This window comes from Magallana gigas, chromosome 10 (genome assembly GCF_963853765.1).
Source record: "Magallana gigas chromosome 10, xbMagGiga1.1, whole genome shotgun sequence".
Taxonomy (NCBI): domain Eukaryota; kingdom Metazoa; phylum Mollusca; class Bivalvia; order Ostreida; family Ostreidae; genus Magallana; species Magallana gigas.
Window position 1 is genome coordinate 3,436,167 of NC_088862.1, and position 22,616 is coordinate 3,458,782.

At 36.3% G+C, this 22,616-nt stretch overlaps 1 protein-coding gene across 3 annotated transcripts in view; it reads right to left on the bottom strand.

Annotated features, from left to right (window-relative positions):
• Nucleotides 1-22,616, bottom strand: part of LOC105343045 (uncharacterized) — a 111,973-nt gene that overhangs the window by 49,425 nt on the left and 39,932 nt on the right. For 2 of the 3 annotated variants that reach the window (XM_066072882.1, XM_066072883.1), the window contains exons 3-27: nucleotides 15,971-16,018; nucleotides 13,561-13,633; nucleotides 13,331-13,452; nucleotides 12,887-12,982; nucleotides 12,264-12,452; nucleotides 11,847-11,861; nucleotides 11,393-11,600; nucleotides 10,988-11,159; nucleotides 10,583-10,760; nucleotides 9,904-10,013; nucleotides 9,145-9,307; nucleotides 8,502-8,739; nucleotides 7,758-8,103; nucleotides 7,308-7,614; nucleotides 6,762-6,932; nucleotides 6,173-6,419; nucleotides 5,553-5,861; nucleotides 4,787-5,034; nucleotides 4,302-4,486; nucleotides 3,590-3,855; nucleotides 3,175-3,305; nucleotides 2,454-2,760; nucleotides 1,910-2,028; nucleotides 1,297-1,635; nucleotides 200-1,015 (exon numbers count right to left, since the gene is read on the bottom strand). In XM_066072882.1, the coding sequence (XP_065928954.1) occupies nucleotides 200-1,015; nucleotides 1,297-1,635; nucleotides 1,910-2,028; nucleotides 2,454-2,760; nucleotides 3,175-3,305; nucleotides 3,590-3,855; nucleotides 4,302-4,486; nucleotides 4,787-5,034; nucleotides 5,553-5,861; nucleotides 6,173-6,419; nucleotides 6,762-6,932; nucleotides 7,308-7,614; nucleotides 7,758-8,103; nucleotides 8,502-8,739; nucleotides 9,145-9,307; nucleotides 9,904-10,013; nucleotides 10,583-10,760; nucleotides 10,988-11,159; nucleotides 11,393-11,600; nucleotides 11,847-11,861; nucleotides 12,264-12,452; nucleotides 12,887-12,982; nucleotides 13,331-13,452; nucleotides 13,561-13,633; nucleotides 15,971-16,018 (5,403 nt within the window). Of the gene's footprint in view, nucleotides 1-199; nucleotides 1,016-1,296; nucleotides 1,636-1,909; nucleotides 2,029-2,453; nucleotides 2,761-3,174; nucleotides 3,306-3,589; nucleotides 3,856-4,301; nucleotides 4,487-4,786; nucleotides 5,035-5,552; nucleotides 5,862-6,172; nucleotides 6,420-6,761; nucleotides 6,933-7,307; nucleotides 7,615-7,757; nucleotides 8,104-8,501; nucleotides 8,740-9,144; nucleotides 9,308-9,903; nucleotides 10,014-10,582; nucleotides 10,761-10,987; nucleotides 11,160-11,392; nucleotides 11,601-11,846; nucleotides 11,862-12,263; nucleotides 12,453-12,886; nucleotides 12,983-13,330; nucleotides 13,453-13,560; nucleotides 13,634-15,970; nucleotides 16,019-16,313; nucleotides 16,337-18,730; nucleotides 18,904-22,616 lie in introns of those variants that run through there. The other variant, XM_066072881.1, reaches the window with a different exon arrangement.

Sequence of the window (22,616 nt, forward strand, 5' to 3'; positions counted from 1 at the left end):
TTGAGATCCATTCTCATATCAGTGTTAAACAGCTTGTACCACAAACAAACAATTCTTATACTTGACAATGGAAAGATAAATTTCACATCAAAACTGCATTAAAAAAAAACACAAATATTAGGTTTGTTCTAATTACCCTATGTTATCATTTTGATATTTATTTTTCTACATTTATTTAAAATTCAAGATCGTTTTCTACCTCCACAATCGCAGTAGACCGACACCTCATAATCTTCACATTCCCCATCGGCCTGTTTTCTGTTCATACACAGCAGTCCCTTCTTGACATTGCAGATGACGTCAACATCTCCAGTCCGTGTGTACGGGTACTTGTCATTCACTGACTGACACTTAATGGAGGAAGGCTCGGCACAGAAGCTGTATTTCTGTCTGAGTGCACTCAAACTCTCGATGTCTCCTCCCCCGAAAATCTCACTGGCCACACTCTTGTTCTTGGGGTTGTCCACATTCATGAAGGGGGACCATCCCTGAACACACTTATAAGGCTGAGGGATCAGGGTGTTGTTTGAATAATGAGGCTGACCAAAGGCATCTGTGACCTGAGGATTCAACAGGGGTATTCCAAACTCATCGGTTTTGGGAGACAGGATGGGGTTTCCAAATTTGTCTGTGGGTGGTTCAACAGTTGGAACTCCTTGAGTCACATACTCCGGGACCATTGTTGTTCGGCCAGATGCATCCGTTACTGGATTTCCGTTCGCATCTGTTTTCGGAACTAAAATGGGATTCTTGAATTCATCAGTTTTTGGATACATGATGTATGGTCTGCCAAACATATCGGTCGGTGGGGATGGGGTGGGTCTTGTTTGGGTGATGTACTGTGGTACCAAGGACACCGTCTCTCCAAAGTCATCCGTCACTGGTTTGTGGAACTGGTCCGTCAATGGAGCCAAAATAGGTTGACCGAAATCGTCAGTGATTGGGATTTTTCCGGTGAAGAAGGCAGTGGTTGGTTGGGTGCTTGCGGGAGACTTTGTTGTTACTGTGGATAAATCTGAAGAGGAAACCAAAATAGTAGTATTGTTCAGCTTACACACTAGATGGATATAATTGGCCTTCAAAACCATACATATCTAAGCTTGTACATTAAAAAAAAAAAACCCAGTGTCTCTTAGTAACATTTGATTGGATTTGATGACAAAAATTTATGCATGTCTAAAAATTTCTGCACACAAACGGCAAGATTTGAATTCAAACAAATTTCTGAAAAATTGATTGTGATTTGCTTAAAATCTTCAGTTTTCAACAGCTGAAGATGTACAGGTTAATACTTACGACAGTTGCATTCAAAGCGGATCTCATAATTTGGACATTCAGTTCCGTTTTTACTCGTGCATTGTAAGCCCTCCTCTAAGTCGCAGAGATAATCAGCCCAGACCGGCGCTGTTGTCTTGGTTGGCTGGTTTGCCACTCTGCACTCAATAGCAGTCTGCTGACTGTCATGGCAGAATGAATACATCCTTCTCAAATTTTCAGATGTTTCCCGATCATTAGGGTCGCTTGTGGAAGGAGAGTTGCCACTCATCCATTGAGTCCATCCATCAACACACCTCACTTTGTGGTGAGGCTTCGTGGATCCATCATGACCGAAATGGCTGGTAAATGTCGGAATTCCTGAAAGCAAAGAATTCCATCATCAACCACTAATCAGATGAACTCCTCCTAGATATGTGCAACTAATATAAGTATCAATGTAGTGTAAGCCTTATATCTAAAAATGGATGTGTTTATCATGTTACAACATAAGCAGTACGAAGAGAGAGAGAGAGAGAGAGAGAGAGAGAGAGAGAGAGAAATTTCAAAACATTATTATTCCTTACCGAAAATGTTGAAATAATGGATAATGGTGTCAATTTTTTTAATTTATGTAGTGTTAATACATTCAAACCTTGAGGGTAGGTGTTGGGAGCCAGGGTTTTGTAGGTCACAGGTGGGAATCGGGTCACCGGTGGAGTGGTACTCTGACAAACACTGTTCCTCATGACATCTCCATCTGGACCACAGGTACTGTAACAGTTATGTAATCATTACATGTAATGTAATAGCTATGTAATCACAACATGTATTATAACAGTGATTTATTTTAGTCATGTAATCACTACAGGTGTTAGAACAGTTAATCAGTTCATTACAAGTGCTGTGACTCATGTAATACACTGCTGTAACAATTATGTAATCATTACAGGTATTGTAAATAAAGTCATTTATTAAATACAGGTGATGTAACAGTTATGTTACCATTGCACGTATTGTGACAATCATGAAATACAATACACTGTCAGGTGCTAAAACAGATATGTACTGGTGTTGTAAGAAGGAGCTGTTAACATACATGTATCCATAATTCTCTGAAGTTCTTCTCTTAATAGTTTTAATTTTTTTTCTTCAGACCCATGAGTCTGAGATCAAGATGTTTGACTGTATACACCTACCAGACTTCACAGTCTTGTCTACACACATCCGGGTCTTTAATCTGCTCATACAGACGATACTGTCGGCCATTAACCATGCAGGCGGGGGTGTTACAGAATGGCTCAGGGATACACTTCATGGGGGAGGAGTCTTTGTCATAGACCATCCCCGTGGAGCAGGGCTTGACGTCGCACCCTTCCACACAGCTCTCCTCCTTGCAGCCCGAGTCCTTTGTGATCTGATCGTAGGTCAAGTAGTTCTTGCACGTCTTTTTAGGGCAGGCCGAGATACAGGGGTTGTAGGTGGCGCATTCCTCGCACTGGATGGCTAAAAATAAAACTCAGGGTGAGAGAGGTTTAAGCTTACTTTCAAAATATACTACGATACATTGAAAACTTTTTTTCTTTCGAGTATAAGGTTCTTATATTTCATAATATCATGAACAAGATTTTGGTAACTTTGATCTTGAATTGCTTTAAATCACATTACATTACTAAATGTCATGGACATAAAATTCAGAAATTTGCAAACTCAAATTATCCACACTAACTTGTTGGAAGTCAATTTTCTCCAGATATCATAAGCACTAAATATAACCATGAATAATTTGTTTACAGTAAAAAACACACAATATTGAAGTCAAATATCATGGACATGCAGAGAGAAAGTCTCTGCAGCTTATAGATAGATTCTTCCAAATCAAAAACTGCCACTAGACCAAACAGTACGGCCACAACTTACGACAGAGGGTAGGAGTTCTCCACTTTATGGGGACGCCCTGAGCGGCACACTCATGAGCGAAGGCGGCAATAGCGGTACAGAGACACTCACAGTCTCCTCCAGAGTCACAGGCGCACGCATCAAACATACATCTGTAACACACACAAATGTAATACATGTAATCACAAATGGAACATACACATTAAATGTAACAATACAAATGTAATAGACACAAAAATTTAATATGCATACATGTGATAAATATAAATGAAATACACACATCTGCAATACACACAAATGATATAATCACAAATGTTATAAACATAAATGTAATACACACAAAAATGTAACAATCACAACTGATAGACAAAGAAGCTGACGATGAATTGACCTGCTGGGGATCAGACAAATCCTCTGAGAGGGCACCAGTTTTTACCTGGCTTGGTAGGCGAGGTAGTCAGGCATCACGCTGTGACAGGGCTGAAACAGTGAGCTGCTGATGATGCTACACTTGCTCTTGGCCCATTGCTGCCTCTCAGGATTCTGCTTACACGTGTCAGTCACTATCTTGGAGGGGTTACAGAAGTCCGGGTTCTCCTGCCAACCATCTGCAAAGGTCGTGACATTGACAGCTTGGAGGCCACCCTGGGTCACAAGGTCGTTTCCTTGGTCTCCGTCAAAGTTACCACAGAGACCTTCCACCTGGTGAGGATATCAAAGATTAGCAATCAATCTAATGACATCTTAATGTGCATGCAAGTTTTTATTTCATATCAAGTTAACAACATTAAGTAAAATTAGATAATGAGCACCAACTTTTATTCACATGCAAAAAAAAAAATCTCCCTAGTTTTCAAGAATCTCTAAATGCTGCAAAAAAATTTTATTTTTTGGTCTTACATGTAATTTGTTTAGATTTCACAAAGACTTTTAATCAAAAAAACAAAATTGTTGCCACAAATCTATATATCCCGAGTCAATCACAATATGAAGTCGTTCTGAATTCAAGTTGGTTTACAGTTAAGTACCTTTAAATTGAGATCATTACTGAGGTCTAAAGTCGGATGAAGGGTAAGGTAAGGTTTCTGGTTGTAGAGAAAAGTTAAGGAGGGCGTGGGGGAGTGTGGGTATGGGTAGGAGGGTCTTACCTTTCCTCTGTGCTGTGTGCCCAATTTGAGGTACACTCGGGTCCCCTTGTCCCATGTAAGGGTTATTCCCGTGGGAGTCTTGATAACAAAGAAGCTCCCGGTGTCCTGTATAGAGAATGGGGTGTCTGAGTCTACCTGCGGGGATTTCCCACGTATCAGGGTCAACTGGAAGAAGCTGGATGTCCCTATAAAATGGAGAATGGCATTGTAAGGAAATAGTTAGGAATGGCATCGTTTGGAATAATGCTAGGGCATCATCATAAAATTTATGAATGACTTTGATTTCAATAGCCTATGTATTAGAGAACCTTGAACACTTTCACAGTCGAAAGCTTTCATCACCTTGCTAAAACTAACTGTAAACATCATACACAATAGATTAGTAGTAACATGAGGGAAGAGGCACTTCTAAAAATCAACAGAAAAATCATTCCCAATGAATTTGACTATGCATTGAGAGAGATAAAATTTTGCAGAAATCATACCTGGTTCTCCGATGTTGAAGTGGATGGATTTGGTGCAGGCAACCCCTGTACTTCCGCAGGGCATATTCTCTGTCGTGATGACAAACTTGTTGGGATTATCGCTGGTGGACTGGGCCAGAATGTAGGTACAGGTGCCTTGGAATTCGTAGTGCTTGCCATCAAAGGTGGTGTAATGGCTGTCGCCAAACGCACTGCAGACCGCGGGGCACTCCTTGTGGGTACACACCCAGTTCTGACCGCTGCAGGTGCTACAATTACACAAGTATATGTACATGTAATGAAGTTAACCTGGCAAACAAATTTATACATTCTAATTTCAGCCATCCCCCCCCCCCCCCCCCCCCAACACAGATGAATCTCCCAATTCATTCCTTTCACGTCTCCACCCAACACAGATAAATCTCCCAAACCATTCCTTTCACCCCCCCCCCCCAACACAGATGAGTCTCCCCATCCATTCCTTTCACCCCCCCCCCCCTCCCACACACACAGATGATTCTCCCTATCCATTCCTTAAACCCCCCCCCCCCCCACACACACACACACGATTCTCCCCATCCATTCCCCCCCACATGATTCTCCCCATCCATTCCGTTCACCCCCCCAACACAGATGATTTTCCCCATCTACTTCTTTTCACACACACAGAGATGATTCTCTTTATCCATTCCTTTCACCACCCCCCCCCCATCCCCCAACACAGATATTTCTCCCTATCCATTCCTTTCCCAACCCCCCCCCCCTACCCACCACACACCCAACTCACCATTCGTTACACTCCTGATAGTACTTTTCCCCCTCCTTGTACGGCTTGCCGCCATGGTAACACGGACACTCCAGTCTTGGCACGCAGTCTTCCCCGTTCCATATGTATCCGGCCTTACAGACACACCCAGGGACACAGTCGTCACCGGTGGCGGGCAGACAGGTTGGGGGAGCTCCCATGTTCTCACAGGTGAGCGGACACAGAGAGGTGCAGTTGGTGAAGATCTCCGTCTCCTTGCAGATGTTGGGGACTTCCACTTTGGTTGTGTTGGTGATCTTGGTACAATTCCAAACAGCGTTCTCACAAGTACTGTAAATAAATGAAGTTTTGGTTTAAAGGATGACTTCCACACTTGTACTTTTCCAAACAGCTTTCTCATCAGTACTGTTAATAGAAACAAGTTAGTTTTAGTTAAAAGCATGTCCTCCCACATGCATACAATTTGGCACTATATTCTTGGAATTCTGAAAATGAGAGATTGCCAATCTACTAACTACAAGTCTACAATGCGAATTCTCCATTTTTAGAATTCAGTAGACAAGAAAGAGTTAACTTACCACATCTAACAGATCTACAAATTTCCAGTTTTGGAATTCAAACAAAGGGGGGGATCAACTTACCAGATCTTGTCCTCCATTTTGGTTTGTACCCCGGGAGCATACTGCTGGTTACCGAACTCACAGGGGCACTGGCTGATGGGGATACAGTCTCCGTTGTCATTCAGGGCCTGACCCTGGGGGCAGGAACAGCCCTCAGCACAGCGGGTCAGGTCTTGGGTACAGACTGGGTTGTTAGAGATGATGTGGCAGGTACGCACGCACTCATTGGGACAGTTCTGGTACACCTGACCTCCCTTACATGGCAACTCTAGAGGGGAAAGGTTAAAGTTTATTCAAACTATGCTAAGGAGGTGAAAGGTCAAAGTTTATTCAAACTATGTTCTGGAGATAAAAGGCCTTAACCAGTTTAATGCGTACAATCATGAATAGGGAATATCTGGTACATGTATTACATGTTACATGTAACTACTTAGAGTAAAATAAACTTTAAAACATATTTCCCAATATGCAGCCTTTACATGCAGTTACCAAAAATGAAAAAGTAAACAAATTCATAGACAAGGTCTACAGTTGCACCTTAATGTAGCCCCCAAACATTTTATTAAAGGGCCTTTGATTTCAGGTTAAAGGTTGCATAGAATTAACTTACGACACTCTGTAATGTTGGACCGCCATTGTAGGCTGATGCCTTGGGCGGCACAGTCCTTGGCGTACTGGGAAAGCATAGGACAGAGACAGTCCTTGAGGTTATCAGTGCAGGCACACATGTCAAACATACAGTTGTCATATATGTCGGTATAGTCCACTAACGTATGGCACGCTGTCAACAGAATCAACAATTTAAACAGAAATTAATATTATTAAATATACGTAATGAATTGAAGAGACAAATGGAGAGAGATAGCAGAAGAAATAGATAGAATGAGAAAAAATCAAATTAAAATGGCAATTAACGACAAAAAATGAAAAACAAGTACCTGTAGGAAGAGAAATTGAGAAAAACAAAGAAAACAAGGAAGATAGAATTTGATATAAAAATCGGAAAGAGAAAAATAGCAAGGAAGAGAAATGGAAAAAGCATGAAAAAATGATAGAAAAATGGAGAAAGAGAGAGAAAGCATAAGAGATAGAGAGAAAAATGTTTCTATATGTCTACAATGCATTAATGAACACAGGACTACAGGTGATAACTCACGCTTAAAGACGTCTCCTTTCAGATAGGCGCAGTACTTCTTGGCTTGTTCCTGGCCCTTGGGATTGTTGTCGCATGGATTGGTGAAATTCTCCGGTTCGTCACGACAGGTCTTCTGAAGTTTCCAGTGGTTTCCGAACAGGTTGGTGTTTGGTTCGATGGTTCCCTGTGGAGTCAGGTATTCATTCGTCCGGTCGTGATCCCAAGTACCACACATACCCTTGGTGTGGTTAAAGTAGGTCGTTGGCATAGTGATGTAGGCTCTTGTTCTTCCGTCCCATAGGATTTCGGCACCATTTCCGAGGACAGCCTACATACAACAGAAATAGTATTTCATTTGCAAACTTTCTTTATAAAGGAAAAGAGGGCAGTAAGTTTTGCAAACAATGAGATGAAATATTCATTCAAATCACCAATTGGAGAATAAAACCCTTTTTGCTAAAGCGTCTTTACCTTCATAAACAACGAGGACACCATGAAGATTTGAATTCCGTTTTGCTTGTACGGCAGTCGTGTGATGTCGTTCCCGTCAATCGTCAACACGTGGTTGTGGTCCATCGTGACGAAATGGTTATTGTAGTTGAAGCTGATGGACTTTGTACAAGAGGCGTGGCCGTGCCCACAGGCGATGTTGTTGGCAATGATGTCAAACTCAGGGTCCTGGACCATGTAGTAGCTACAGATGCCCATGAAGTTGTATCGCACGCCGTCGAAGGTCAAGTAGTGGGGATCTCCAGTAGCAGCACATGTTCCAGCGCAACGCTTGGTGGTGCACTCCCATTTGGCAGATTTACATGTACTGGAATATCATTATGTTTATATATTTACATTTGCAACTGCAAATAAGTTTCCCTATATGAACCTATAGAATAGCGAAAAACGTTCATTTCTGTATGAACTTTTCATGATTATTGGATTATTGTAAACATAATATCTCTGTAATTTTAACATTTGTGAAAGGTTTGTCTTTTTCAAACGTATATATATTAAGTAATAAACAGCAATGTTAAAAAGTTCACCAGGATATGAACTTGGTTGGTATTTGATCAAACTAACTGCTATAAAAATAATGGTACAAGGTTTCAAAACAGGCACATAGAAACGCAAGAGTTTTTATCCCAGACTTGAAGTCAAGAAAATCTCCAATACACAACTTCTCAAAATTTTAATTCACCCCAGTATCCAGTTGAAACTCACCATTTGTTGCATTCTTTGGGTACGACGGACCCGGCTGGTAGCATCTTGTCTCCATGGAGACACGGACACTGCTCGGGGTACACACAACGCCCCTCGTTAAGGACCATACCTTGGGGACAAAAACATCCATCAAAGCAGGTGGTCTCCTTACACCCCGCCACATTGGAGCCGGAGCCACATTTCAATTGACAGTTGCCGCATTCTTTATGAATCAGATTGTTCGGACAAGCTGGTGCAGCTAAAAAGAGAAATTTACATACAGTATGAAAATGTGCCTGTTGTAAGAGAATGTCTAAACGTCTCCACTGTTGATTTGGAGACTTAGTTTCTTATTTTTTATCACTGATATTTCTATATTATTTGCGATAATGCATTTCATATCTTTATGGTATGCATCAATGTACGTGTATAGATATCATTGTCAAGTAAAACTTGTAAAAAACATTTATTTTGTGATACATAAATGCATTAAGTCTAGTATACAGCTCTTGGGAAGGCTATCCCATGGTTTTTATTTCTGCTCTCACATCTTAATAACAGAGCATAATCCACTTGGAATAGATTAATTATGCCCAGAGAACAGAGTAGCATCAACCGGAATTGGATCCTGAAGATACCAATGTGTCCAGCATAGTTTACTTACGACATATCTGGTCCGACCTCCAACTAAGGTCACGGAGTGTTGGGGACGCATCCATACAGGCGCGGGCATAAGCCTCGAAACTCTTACAGCCACATGTAACGGCATCACCTCCACCACAGCAGTCTAGCTTACAAGCCTCCAGGTATGGCGTTGGGTCAACTTTCTGATGACGGAAATATTGAGATAAAAAGATATGAAGTTTTATTCTATAGCTATCCTTATTTTTGTTTTTTCCATATACTGAAGTTCAATGCAAAGACACCTTGTAATAAATAAACACTAGAGCAGGAAGCTATTGTCAAGATCAATTTTCTCCTCTTTCTGCTTTGACTGTTTACTTAAGTTTTAAGTTTATGAAGCAAAATTAACACTCCATAACCTATCTCAATAGTTTTTAAGGTCCATAGGGTGGAACCAATGTATCTTTTGCCCATATTAAATCCGTAACGAAATGATGTGGTTTTTTGAACTCTTATTTCTCCTTACAAAACAAGATACTGAAAACCAACTTTTATTCGTGTGCATGAAAAATTTTGCGATGTTCGCAAGAGTCTTGTTGTTGCAAATATTTCTCATCACGAACAAGTCCTTCTGTATGGTTATATCATAACAATCTTTGTCTAGATAAGGCTTGGTCGCAAACATTAGTCGTTGCAAATCAGTTTATCGGAAGTAATTGTGAAATCAAGTTGTCGCGAATAAAAATTGGTTTCAAATACTACAGTACTGGTGATATATGAATTATACACATGTACTTACAGAATTACACGGCTGGAAACTCCCACTGGTCAGATGGCTGCACACACTCTGTGCTTGTGTGCTGCCTGCGGCTGTGCATGTTTTCTGTGCGCTGTCTGGACAAGAGCCAGCTGATGAAAAAATAAAAATCACAATTGTTGTAATGTATTCAAATGATATTTTTAAGTCCTAAGATTTGTTCAGTATATTCCAACTTTGAGCAACAAAATGAAACTACATGCAGTACATGCTACACAAAAATCAATCTAACATACTATACTGATCATTAAGAAATAAGTCATAAATGTTTCATTTCTGAAGTGTTCTATTTCTGTTATAAAATTATCCTTCATGATAAATAGAACTTCCAAAACTGTAAGGTTAAATTCATGCATATAAGCCAAATAAATTTGACCAGCTATTTCTTTAATTTAATCTCAATCGCAATTTTACAAAAAGAGTACATGTTTATTAATGGAAAAGTGGGACTGAAATAAAAAGTTATCTTTTGAAAATGTGATGACCCATTGGTCTGTTATTCAAAGGAATTCAATTAAACATTTCAATGAAAATACGAAATTTTTTGTGAAAAAGTGAGACTATGATCAAAAGTGAGCTTTTTAAAATTGGATGGCCCCAGTGTCTGTCATTTGCAGGAATTTACGGCTAGTCGTTGTCAATGCCGAAATACTGTACTCACCTCCTTCCTTCCATGAATTGCCGAAAGTTGCAATGTTAGCGTTGGTCACTGTTGCACCCTGGGAAGTTTTGAAATCGTTGGTTTTGTCCCCGTCGTTCAGACCACAGAGTCCGCACATCTTTCCCTTCAGATCCGCATTAATGGAAACAAAGACAGACTCGCGCCCGTCCCATCGCACCTACAACAAAAATAACATTACCATACTAGTAATGAGAATTCAGAGGTCTGGGTGATTGTGGCCAATTTTAGACTATGTTAATCTCCTTCAGAAGAAAAACTATGTACATGAATAAAGATACAGCAAACCATTCAGAACATGGATTTTTTCTTAAACAAATTATAGTTTCTTGTCAAAAAAAAATTCATATCTTTAAAAATATGGTTTTAATTAATTTTTTTCTTCACCTTGAATCCGAGTGTGGCATGAGTAAGCAGGGTGTAATGGCCGACTTTGACGATCTCCACTTGATTCTGACTGGCCGGAACCGATAGTTCTGCTCCATCAAACAAAACCTTTGCACCAGATGCCTCAGCACGGAACTGCACTTTGTGAGAGCCGAAATAAATGTCTACGCTTCTGTGAGTTTAAAAGAAAAGTCATGCTCTTATAAATTTACTATTGTTCATAAAATGAATAATGTTCCGAATTTGTTTTGAAAATTTGAAGAGTACGGTTTGTAGATTTAGTAAAGGTATACGACAGGAGTGATTTTTATTATTAATTTAAAAAAAAAAACATGCCACTGTTTAAACACAGATAAGTTGAGCACTTAATTGAAAAAAAAAAATCTTCAATTTTTGGGATGTTACCTATGACACGGAGCCGCCTGAGTACAACTATGGTCGTTGATCACGTTCACGTGGAAGGAATCGCCGGTACAGTCTTTAGCTAACACATATTCACACTGTCCCTGAAAGGCGAACACTGTGCCATCAAAGGTTCGGTAATGATCCTGGCCCCAGGCCACACACATCGCGTCCCTCACAAAGGAAGGTACTGGCTGAGTGGGGGGGCTCACTGCTCAGAGAAGGGAGGAAATATATAGGTATTACTTATATTTAGACCATAAATTATCAGTTAAAAATCATTTTCTATGTTATAAGTTACTTTAATTAAAAAAATTAAGTATTTTGGTTACTTCTTCAATTGACTGATATGTAATGAAGATTTTTACATTTAGATTTATAACGTACATTCCATTCCTTCTGAAATCTACTTTGATATGATGATAAAAGAACATTGTAATGAAAAAAAAACAATTACCTGTTGATTGGCTAGCTGTGAAAAAAGAAAAAACATTGAGAGATTATAAAACTTACAACCACACAAAAACATAATACATTTAATCTTGGAACTGGTGGGAAAAGGGCAGAAATTTCTTATGTAGTAGTAATCAATACATGTATCTATCAGCCATAAAATTAAAGTTCACATAAACAATTAAACCTGTTTATACATAATCTTTAAAGAAACTTTTAAAGTTAATTTTCCATGAAACCATGCTCAGCTGTGTATCAACAGTACTATTTATTAAATTATCAAAAATGCCACGGACTTAGGAACTACGTGCAATCAAATTCATATGAGTATATCATGTATATGCAAAACCTATCTTTGTAGGTTTATTCTTAACCTGAAATTTCACTTTATGTGTACTTAGGTACAGGTGAGAAGTTTTACCTGGAATACACCTGGGGAAGGAAGGCTGGGGGCTCCAGGTCCCGTCCCTGCATACATACTCGGAGGGGGGTGAGTACTCAAACTTGAACCCGCTCTGACAAGAAATTGAACACTGCATCGTGGTGGGAGTACTCTGGCAGGTGGCCACTCCGTTGCTGGGGTCAGCCGGTTTGATACACTTCCCATCAGCTACAAACAACACAGGAAAATCAAGTCAGAGCTGATACAGAACACAAGAAAGTATTGTACATGTATCATTCAATGACAATATTTAATCACACGGTGCATAACTTCAGCGATTCAAATTTATACATATCTAGTACATTCAAGTTTGTTTTGCCTTAAAAATTAATTGAATCATATAAAGCTTCCTTTCACTAACTGACTATCCATAGGTGTTCCATTTTTACCTTTTTTCTTCATGCAACTCTCTTTAAGAATTTAACCCCTTAACGGTTTTGAGCATTAAATTTTCCCTTTCACATTTGTTTCAGTTAGATATAAACTTTGTTGTCTATCTCTGATTCAATAATAACACTTAGCAAATCTTCCTTTTTACATCAAGCAAAATAATTCTCAGTGGTGATCTAAATAATAAGACGGCTTTGCGATCGAGTACTTACGACTTTCACAAAACGTCCCCCTCCAGCCCGGAGCACAGGAGCAGACATTGGGCTGAACACAGGTCCCTCCATTTTGACAGGCTGGGCTACAGGTGGCTGAAATCATAACAAATGAAAGCAAGGTCATAAATAATATATATATACACAATGTTCATTTTATAGACTGTTCCCATGTTACTGAAAAAAGATGAATTCATGCATACACTCATTTGTGCAACTTCTGCATCATTTATTTCATTACAATTACCTAGTACTGTATATACTTGTTACTTTTATTGTATCATATATAACTATCTTAATTTCTGCTAAAAGAAATTAAATCACCATATATATCTTCAGGGTTGTTGGAGCAATTTTTGGACTAATCAGTACTGATTCGATCAGCAGTCAACATTTGAAACCCCTGATTTATCTACGAAGGGTCTGTTTTTAAAATTTACTTACGTATACATTTTGGAAAAGCCGGGCCATCAAAAAACTGCCCTGTCATTGGGTCACAGTCTTTTTGTATGGTGGTGTCGCCATTATCAAATTCATAGCCAGAGTTACACTGGGCCGTACACCGACTGAAAAAAAAGTACATATCACACATGGATACATTGTAGCCAGAGTAAACATATACATTATGTGACAATCATGCTTGTGCAAAAATCCTGTACATATATAGTACTCACTAAAATATAGTAGAATCTCCGCAGTTTATTTGTCCATCTGTCGGAGCGGCTAATGGTTTACAAGCACCTGAGGCTGAAGAAAAAACAGAAACCAATATTTATACAATATCTATTAAATGATTGTATAGCATTTAAATATATAATTATCACTGGTCAACTTGCCCATCTAGAAATCGTATTTATCAGGTTGGGACCAATTGCCAAAATGGAGAATAATAGCCCGTTTGGTATATAGTATTCCAAATGGGATACAAACCTATTTAAAATGCATGCAAAAATATAATTTCCTTTTGGTTAAAAATGGTAAATCAATTGATCCGCATTAGACAGTTAGAGTAAATGAAATAATTGAAATATACAACAAATGTAACCCAAATGTTAAGGAACTTCACTGCTTGATCCCTCAGTACAGCTGCAGAATATTAAAAAATCTTACAAACTGATTATAAAAGTCCATCATGTGAAACCTGTGAGAGGCTACTCTTCATCATTGCACGATATTGCCAAATAGTTTACTCCGTTTTCGATTTCAGAGTCCGCCCAAACTGTTCATCGCAGTATTAAGCTGTTGAGAGAGAGAGAGAGAGAGAGAGAGAGAGAGAGAGAGAGAGAGAACGAACTGCTCAGCGACAATAAATTAACAGGAATTATATTTTCCCGCCATTTTTAAACCGGATGCTGGAGTAGCAATGTACACGATTAGATCGTACCATAAACGATTCGGGCATCAATTTCCGTATTTCTTTCTATTCACTTTATCTTTAATAGATTATTTCATATATTATCAAGTTAAATTGTTCGTGCAGTTATCCGTTGATCTAAATCATCTGATTTTTTTTCAGAATAGATAAACGACACCAGGGACACCCGCTACCAATTTAAAAAAAAAACAAAAAACGCCAAGCATCGATGATATAATTTTGATCATATAGCGCACGGGTACATGTGATAAGAAGATTTCATTACCTCTAAAATAAACTTAACCTTTAGAGATAAAAATACATCGATAAAATCTTAAATCACGCATTTTGTAAAACTGTGAATTCAATTTTGCCGGTGATCTAAAAAATCTAGGACAAAAAGATATTTTTTGAACTACATTCAAGTGCATTGAATGTCAGAAAGCACTGTGTTGTGATGTTATTGATATCATACGTCTAGATAGTAAATGAGCTCTTGTAAAAGGTCGTATTGCGATATCTGAAACGGGATTTTGGTCTGTCGTTCTAAGCAAATAATGATTCATCCATGTTCCTATTTTATAAAGCAATTTATTTTCGCCGAACAATAACGGGTCCATTCTTGAATCTCCCGACTATAAGGCTGCGATTAGACGGTCTCTGAGGGGTATTGAAAATGTTTATGGAGACACGGCAAACAGTGTTTAGACGGTGGAATATGGAACAATCGATACCAAGTGATTTATCTCAGGGTCCTCTAAACTTAGGGTCTAGGGCTAAGGCGAAGAAACAAATATAACACCTGATAAGGTGATACTAAATACCCAATACACAGTCCCACAATCCACTGTGCACTCTACCCTCACCCCTGACCTGAATATGATTTTAAAGTACTTTTTTTTTTTTTTTTAGCTTTTTTTGGAGTGAAATAATTAAAGCTGAAAATAAACGGTTACTCATGTATATATGTTATGTACATGTAACTTATAGCGAAAAAGAATTATATATTTATGATTTATCGATATAAGAGGACGCAATGACATGGTTTTTCATGCAGCGATGATTGCAAGGTTCCAATAAAACAAAAACTCATATATTTTTTTCATCTTTAAATCCTTTGAAAATATCGCAAAAAAAAGAACGCCGCACAAGTAGTTCCTTTCTAGTAAAGAGATTTTATGATTTATTATTTGAGACAAAAACATTGGTCATTTACTTTATTACTGTTTAAATGTTTTCCAAACTTCTTGGCACATGATTTACATAGAATAAAAAGGATATGTTCAAAGTAAGTAGATTTTAGACCCTATAACTTTAATCCACTCGGTTTTTGTTTTTAATTGCTGTTTCTTTGTGTGTGTGTGTGTGGGGGGGGGGGGGGGGTGTTGCAATACAATCTTTCGTTCAACAATTTTAAACATATTCTAATAAATGGGGACATTTGGCAAAAGGGCCAACTATAGCTGCTAGAGGCCGGAGGCGTGTCTTACATTTTTCAGAGGCGGGTTTTAAAATAACTACCTACGCTATTCATTCAAGGGTGCATTTTGCCGAAGTAATAAGATGCTTTTTTTTTATTTTTGCGTTTGAAATGTAAATCCTATAAGTGGATAAATTGTCCAAAAGACGAAAATATCATCGACCTCGTGGAATGCATTTGTATCATTTACCGGAAGTCAGAGTAAAAACTTCCTGTTTCCAGTAATTGGACCGGTATTAAAATTGCTTACTTCCGGGTCCAAATGGATTCGATCCTCCTCCTCCGAAGCCACCATCAACTATAAAAATAAAGAAGATCTAAAGTATAACCGTGCACGTATGACATAATTGTACAAGCTATCAAAAGTTCAGTCTCGCTGATAAATGTGTCATGTTATTGATTTTGAATTAACTGGGTGGGTGTAAATACAAAAATTTTTTGTCATGTTATAAATTTTGTATTTACACCCACCCAGTAAATTCAAAATTTACAAAATGACAAATTCAAAATTTACAACATGACAAATGTATGAATAATAAAACTGCATGAAAAATCGTAACTTGATTTAAATTTGTTGTGGTAAAAATACTTACACTGTCTTTTGTGTCGTCCTGCCCTGGAATAGGAAATATATAAGAAAATAGTTAAAGGAATCATAGTACTATGCTATAGTTTTTAGGAACAAAGTACGATAAGAGATATGTTTTAAAAAATGATTTAGAATGGAAATTTAAATGAAAGCGGTTGTAGACCCAACAAAATCAGCTATATATGCACAATCGTGTATATTTTTAAAGTTTAGAAATGGGTCTGTTCTCTCTTTCATTGAAAATATGTGTTTGATAATATGACTTTCTTTAAAGAAATATTTTTAAGTCCATAATCTAACACGATAATTAGAATGTTTATGTAAATGCTCGCGGTTTCATCGGACTTTTCTTTATACGTCATTATTTATCAGGTAGTTCCTTTTTTTTCAGATCTATTATTACGGGAGTTTTAGAGACCAATAGATCTTTCTTTGACATTCTAAACACGTATTTTGTTCATGTAATGAAGACTGGACGTAAATTCACAGTTTGAATTCTGCGTTATAACGAAATATGAATTCATTTAAGTTTAATTAGTTTCTGTGCAAATCATACCATAATGAATTCATTTTTTGTGTGTAGAGGGTTCGCCATTTCATTTTGAAAATTGAAATACGATGCACATTAAAATTCTTTCTTTGGGGTTCATGCGGCAATGAACGTAGCAACATTGCAGAAAAGGTACATAACCCGCGTCAGTAAAAGAAGACATCTATGAACAATGTAGAAATTATCTAATATAGCCACTTGAATTGAAATTGGAATTCGTTATCTTTTATGCAGTAGCATATATAGATATTTTCCCTTAGAAAAAAGCGTAGTAATAAACAATGGATGTGGATATATACTGATAGGTTTTTTTTTCTAAAACAAGCACATGGCTTGCGCTACACGTTATTAAACATGTCACATGATCAGTGATCCGTGCAGACACTTACATTAATTATGTAACGTTTTATATGTTGTATTTTATCAGATTTTTTTTTTAATGAAATATACAACAATCAAATTTTGTACAATAATTAATAATTTTAACCACAATAATGTAATTTTGCAGCGAACAGTCTTTAAATATAGCACTACCCGTAAAAAAATGAATTACAGACACACCGGGATAGTTTTAATCATTTTAAAGTAGTGTATCACTACATGACAATAAAAATTACAGCTCACAGGGCTTATACACTGTATGTATAGGGCAAATTTTCCATTTTCGTTCTGGAACTTTCATCACTATTGATTGATTTTTGATTAATTGATTAATATTTAAGAATTTTTCTCCAGCATACACGTGTACTTAAAACTTAGCAATAGATATTTAAAAAAAAGTATAATCATTCAAGTAAATGCGTCAATTTTTGAACTGTAATCTAAATCTTTTATTCTTTTTATTTCCACAAAAAGTCTGAAATATGAATAAACCGTTAACTCTTTCTATTTAACAACTCGAATCTTTGCAGGCAAAAGATTAACGACCTACTTCCCTCCAACAAGGTTTTGAAAGACTGTAAATCTCTGACTTGCAAAGATGTAGCTTTTAAGACAAAATATAATGTTTCAAAATTCTTAAATATATTTTGAAATCTACCAAGATACGAACGACAAATCAATATTCAAATTTTTTGGGTGAAATCCTTTAGATTTATAATATCAAAAGCAAATCATCTCAAATCAATCATTGCGTGGTCACCGGTATCCTACGATCAAAACTACTGCATCTGTAGAATACAACCCAATACATAAAAAGGGATGGGCGACGGTTCTACAGAAAAATAAGAGATTGAAAATGCATGCAACTAGAACTAAAAGGGGTTTGGGATCAGGTGTTTAAAAAAAGAAAAGAAATCATTATTAATGAGTTTATATATTTTTTCAGTCCTAGTTCGTTGCCTTAATTTGAGTCACGTGACGACTTTGTGGGTTCTAAGCAAGTTCTATTGTTGGAATCTCTTAGACCATATATATTGTACATGTTGTATTCACTTTATCCTTTTTGAAAGTTTTTTTTATTCATTCTAAATATCTTCCCATTCTACTATGGCAACTCAAAATGAAACACGTGTTTTAGATCTGAAAACCTTAAATGCGCAACTCCTTTAAAAAAATTGACAAATCAATTCAGCGATGCAGATCATCTTATTTTTTTCTTTATGTAAGAAACATTAAAATTGTTTTAATGAACAACTTATGTAAATTTAATCTATCGTTTTCATTGCAAAATCAATGCAAGAACAAGTATTATGTCCTTTCTAGGGTTTTCTTCTCTTTTCTTTCTTTTTTTTTTTTTTTTGATTAATTTCTTTTTTTTCTGATATCAATATAAAACATATACAGTTTTCCAAATTTTGAATCATGCAAACTTTCCTGCGAAAATGAAGAAAAAATCTAAAAAGTTGAATGCACAGTAAAATAATTCCTACCTTGCATCTATTTGGTTGATGGCGGCACCTAACACTATAGCCCAGGCTAGGGCCCCTAAATTCATGACTCGAAAAAACAATCACTCCTCTTTGGATTTGAAGCAGGGACCAAATCTTGAAAAGAAATTGAAAAACCCGTTTTTTTTCTTTCGCTCTTTTGGGGTCGAAAAATATCAGAGTTCTTACGAAATCTGTCCCTCTCTTCAAAATTTAACAGTATATAAAGACCCTCTCAATCACGTGACTTTTACCAAAATCATAACAAAACGTTTATCTCTCCCCAATACCCGTCCGTCCGAGATTTCATTGAGAGCCTGCTTTTGGTAACACACAGGGGTTGAAAAGATTTTGATATCACCGTTATGTCGCTGGGTGATTAATGGATTTGATCGCGGATTTGGATTTTGAGTGTGTACCCCCTGTTATTATGTGAATCGGGTACATCTCAAAATAGCCGTTTTGTAACTCTGTTACGAAAGTTCTAATGAATTGAATATATTTGATATAGAAACATTTTATTTTCATTAACTTCTAATGATTCATGCATGTACATAACCAATAACTATGTAAGATAAAAAACAATTTTATTACCGTTTACAGAAAGTCTCATTTTTTTAAAGATTATTTTGTTTAAGTTTTCCTTTTTCATTTTACTTTACAATGGGGTAATGAAAACCTAGATTATAAAACTAATGTTAGAATGTTCACTGCTGTGCAGAACTTTATTACCAATTATCGCAGATTTATATAAGAATGCTATTTTGTGCTTTACCATTTTTTCCCGATATATATTTATGTAACATTTTTATGACAATCGCAAATAACTTGTTTTAGGGTGAGAACCTAGTAAGTTGCAAGAACTTGTGTTCGAACCCTTTGTATTGTATATATATGCATGCAATAAAATATGTTCAAACCAATCCTTTTTCATTCTTTTTTTTATTAGATTGGATTTTTTAGGGGGATGGGGGTGTGTGTTTTCGTTTGTACATTTTAGTGAAAATAAACTTTCGACAGGTCTTTAAGTATTTGAAATATATTTTTTATTTTTCGTTTTGTTAGAATAATAGAATTTATCCTATTTATCTACTGAGAGAGAGAGAGAGAGAGAGAGAGAGAGAGAGAGAGAGAGAGAGAGAAAGAGAGAGAGAGAGAGAGAGAGAGAGAGAGAGAGAGAGAGAGAGGACTTATCAACCTTTATATTTATTACAAATAAATCACAAAACGAATTCTTAAATAAATATCTACAAATATTACCACATTTATTCTAAGAAAATTATTTATATATACGTATATATCTACGTTTCAATTTTGATCATCAGATAAAATTAAACTGCGTTTTGTAAGCAGAATTTTAAGCATACCAATAGCTGTGTAGCATAGCAGATATGAAATCGATACTAAGGTGGTAAAATTATGTGTATATTAAATGGAACATCAACCAAACTATTTCTGATTGATAAACCTTGTTTCACAACCACACTGCGGGACAAATTCCCCTTTTATAGATAAACAGATACGATAGAAAAACTTGACAGACAGAAAGAATCATTATGGATAAATGGGTAGATAGATAGACAGAAAGACACATATTGGTGTATAGATAAAGGGATATGCAGACGTGATATGACAGACAGATAGACAGACATATTGGTATATAAATAAATAGTTATACAGACGTGGTAAGACAGACAGATAGACAGACATATTGGTATATAAATAAATAGTTATACAGACGTGGTAAGACAGACAGATAGACAGACATATTGGTATATAAATAAATAGATATACAGACGTGGTGAGACAAACAGATAGACAGACATATTGATATATAAATAAATAGTTATACAGACGTGGTAAGACAGACAGATAGACAGACATATTGATATATAAATAAATAGTTATACAGACGTGGTAAGACAGACAGATAGACAGACATATTGGTATATAAATAAATAGTTATACAGACGTGGTAAGACAGACAGATAGACAGGCATATTGGTATATAAATAAATAGTTATACAGACGTGGTAAGACAGACAGATAGACAGACATATTGGTATATAAATAAATAGTTATACAGACATGGTAAGACAGACATATAGACAGACATATTGATATATAAATAAATAGTTATACAGACGTGGTAAGACAGACAGATAGACAGACATATTGGTATATAAATAAATAGTTATACAGACATGGTAAGACAGAGAGATAGACAGACATATTGGTATATAAATAAATAGTTATACAGACGTGGTAAGACAGACAGATAGACACACATATTGGTATATAAATAGATAGTTATACAGACGTGGTAAGACAGACAGATAGACAGACATATTGGTATATAAATAAATAGTTATACAGACGTGGTAAGACAGAGAGATAGACAGACATATTGGTATATAAATAAATAGTTATACAGACGTGGTAAGACAGACAGATAGACACACATATTGGTATATAAATAGATAGTTATACAGACGTGGTAAGACAGACAGATAGACAGACATATTGGTATATAAATAAATAGTTATACAGACGTGGTAAGACAGACAGATAGACAGACATATTGGTATATAAATAAATAGTTATACAGACGTGGTAAGACAGACAGATAGACAGACATATTGGTATATAAATAAATAGTTATACAGACGTGGTAAGACAGACAGATAGACAGACATATTGGTATATAAATAAATAGTTATACAGACGTGGTAAGACAGACGGATAGACAGACATATTGGTATATAAATAAATAGTTATACAGACATGGTAAGACAGACAGATAGACAGACATATTGGTATATAAATAAATAGTTATACAGACGTGGTAAGACAGACAGATAGACAGACATATTGGTATATAAATAAATAGTTATACAGACGTGGTAAGACAGACAGATAGACAGACATATTGATATATAAATAAATAGTTATACAGACGTGGTAAGACAGACAGATAGACAGACATATTGGTATATAAATAAATAGTTATACAGACGTGGTAAGACAGACGGATAGACAGACATATTGGTATATAAATAAATAGATATACAGACGTGGTAAGACAGACAGATAGACAGACATATTGGTATATAAATAAATAGTTATACAGACGTGGTAAGACAGACAGATAGACAGACATATTGGTATATAAATAAATAGTTATACAGACGTGGTAAGACAGACAGATAGACAGACATATTGATATATAAATAAATAGTTATACAGACGTGGTAAGACAGACAGATAGACAGACATATTGGTATATAAATAAATAGTTATACAGACGTGGTAAGACAGACGGATAGACAGACATATTGGTATATAAATAAATAGATATACAGACGTGGTAAGACAGACAGATAGACAGACATATTGGTATATAAATAAAGACGTGGTAGAAAGTTCAACAGACAGAAAGAATGGATATATGAATATAGATTGATAGATAGAAATAATGGATCAAAGATAGATTGATTGATGGATAGATAGATAAAGAGAGAGAGAGAGTCATGTAGATAGATAGATAGATAGATAGATAGATAGATAGATAGATATATAGATAGATAGATAGATAGATATCGACATAAACAATAACCGTATTATCAACAATATAGAGTATCAAATATTAATTTAAGAAAGAAAAAAAGACCAACCAATTAAAAAACCAACTCAAAATGTAGAGAATATATTCACCCATCAAACAACGATTTTATTTTGTTTGCATCTAAATATTCAGTATCTTTTTAAACCCCTTAAAATTCTGATTACAATTGAATTAAGGATCTTAAAATGTTTAAAAGTTCGTTGTATAATTGCTTGATATATTCTCTACATTCTAAGTTCGCTGTTAAATTGGTTGTTTAATTGG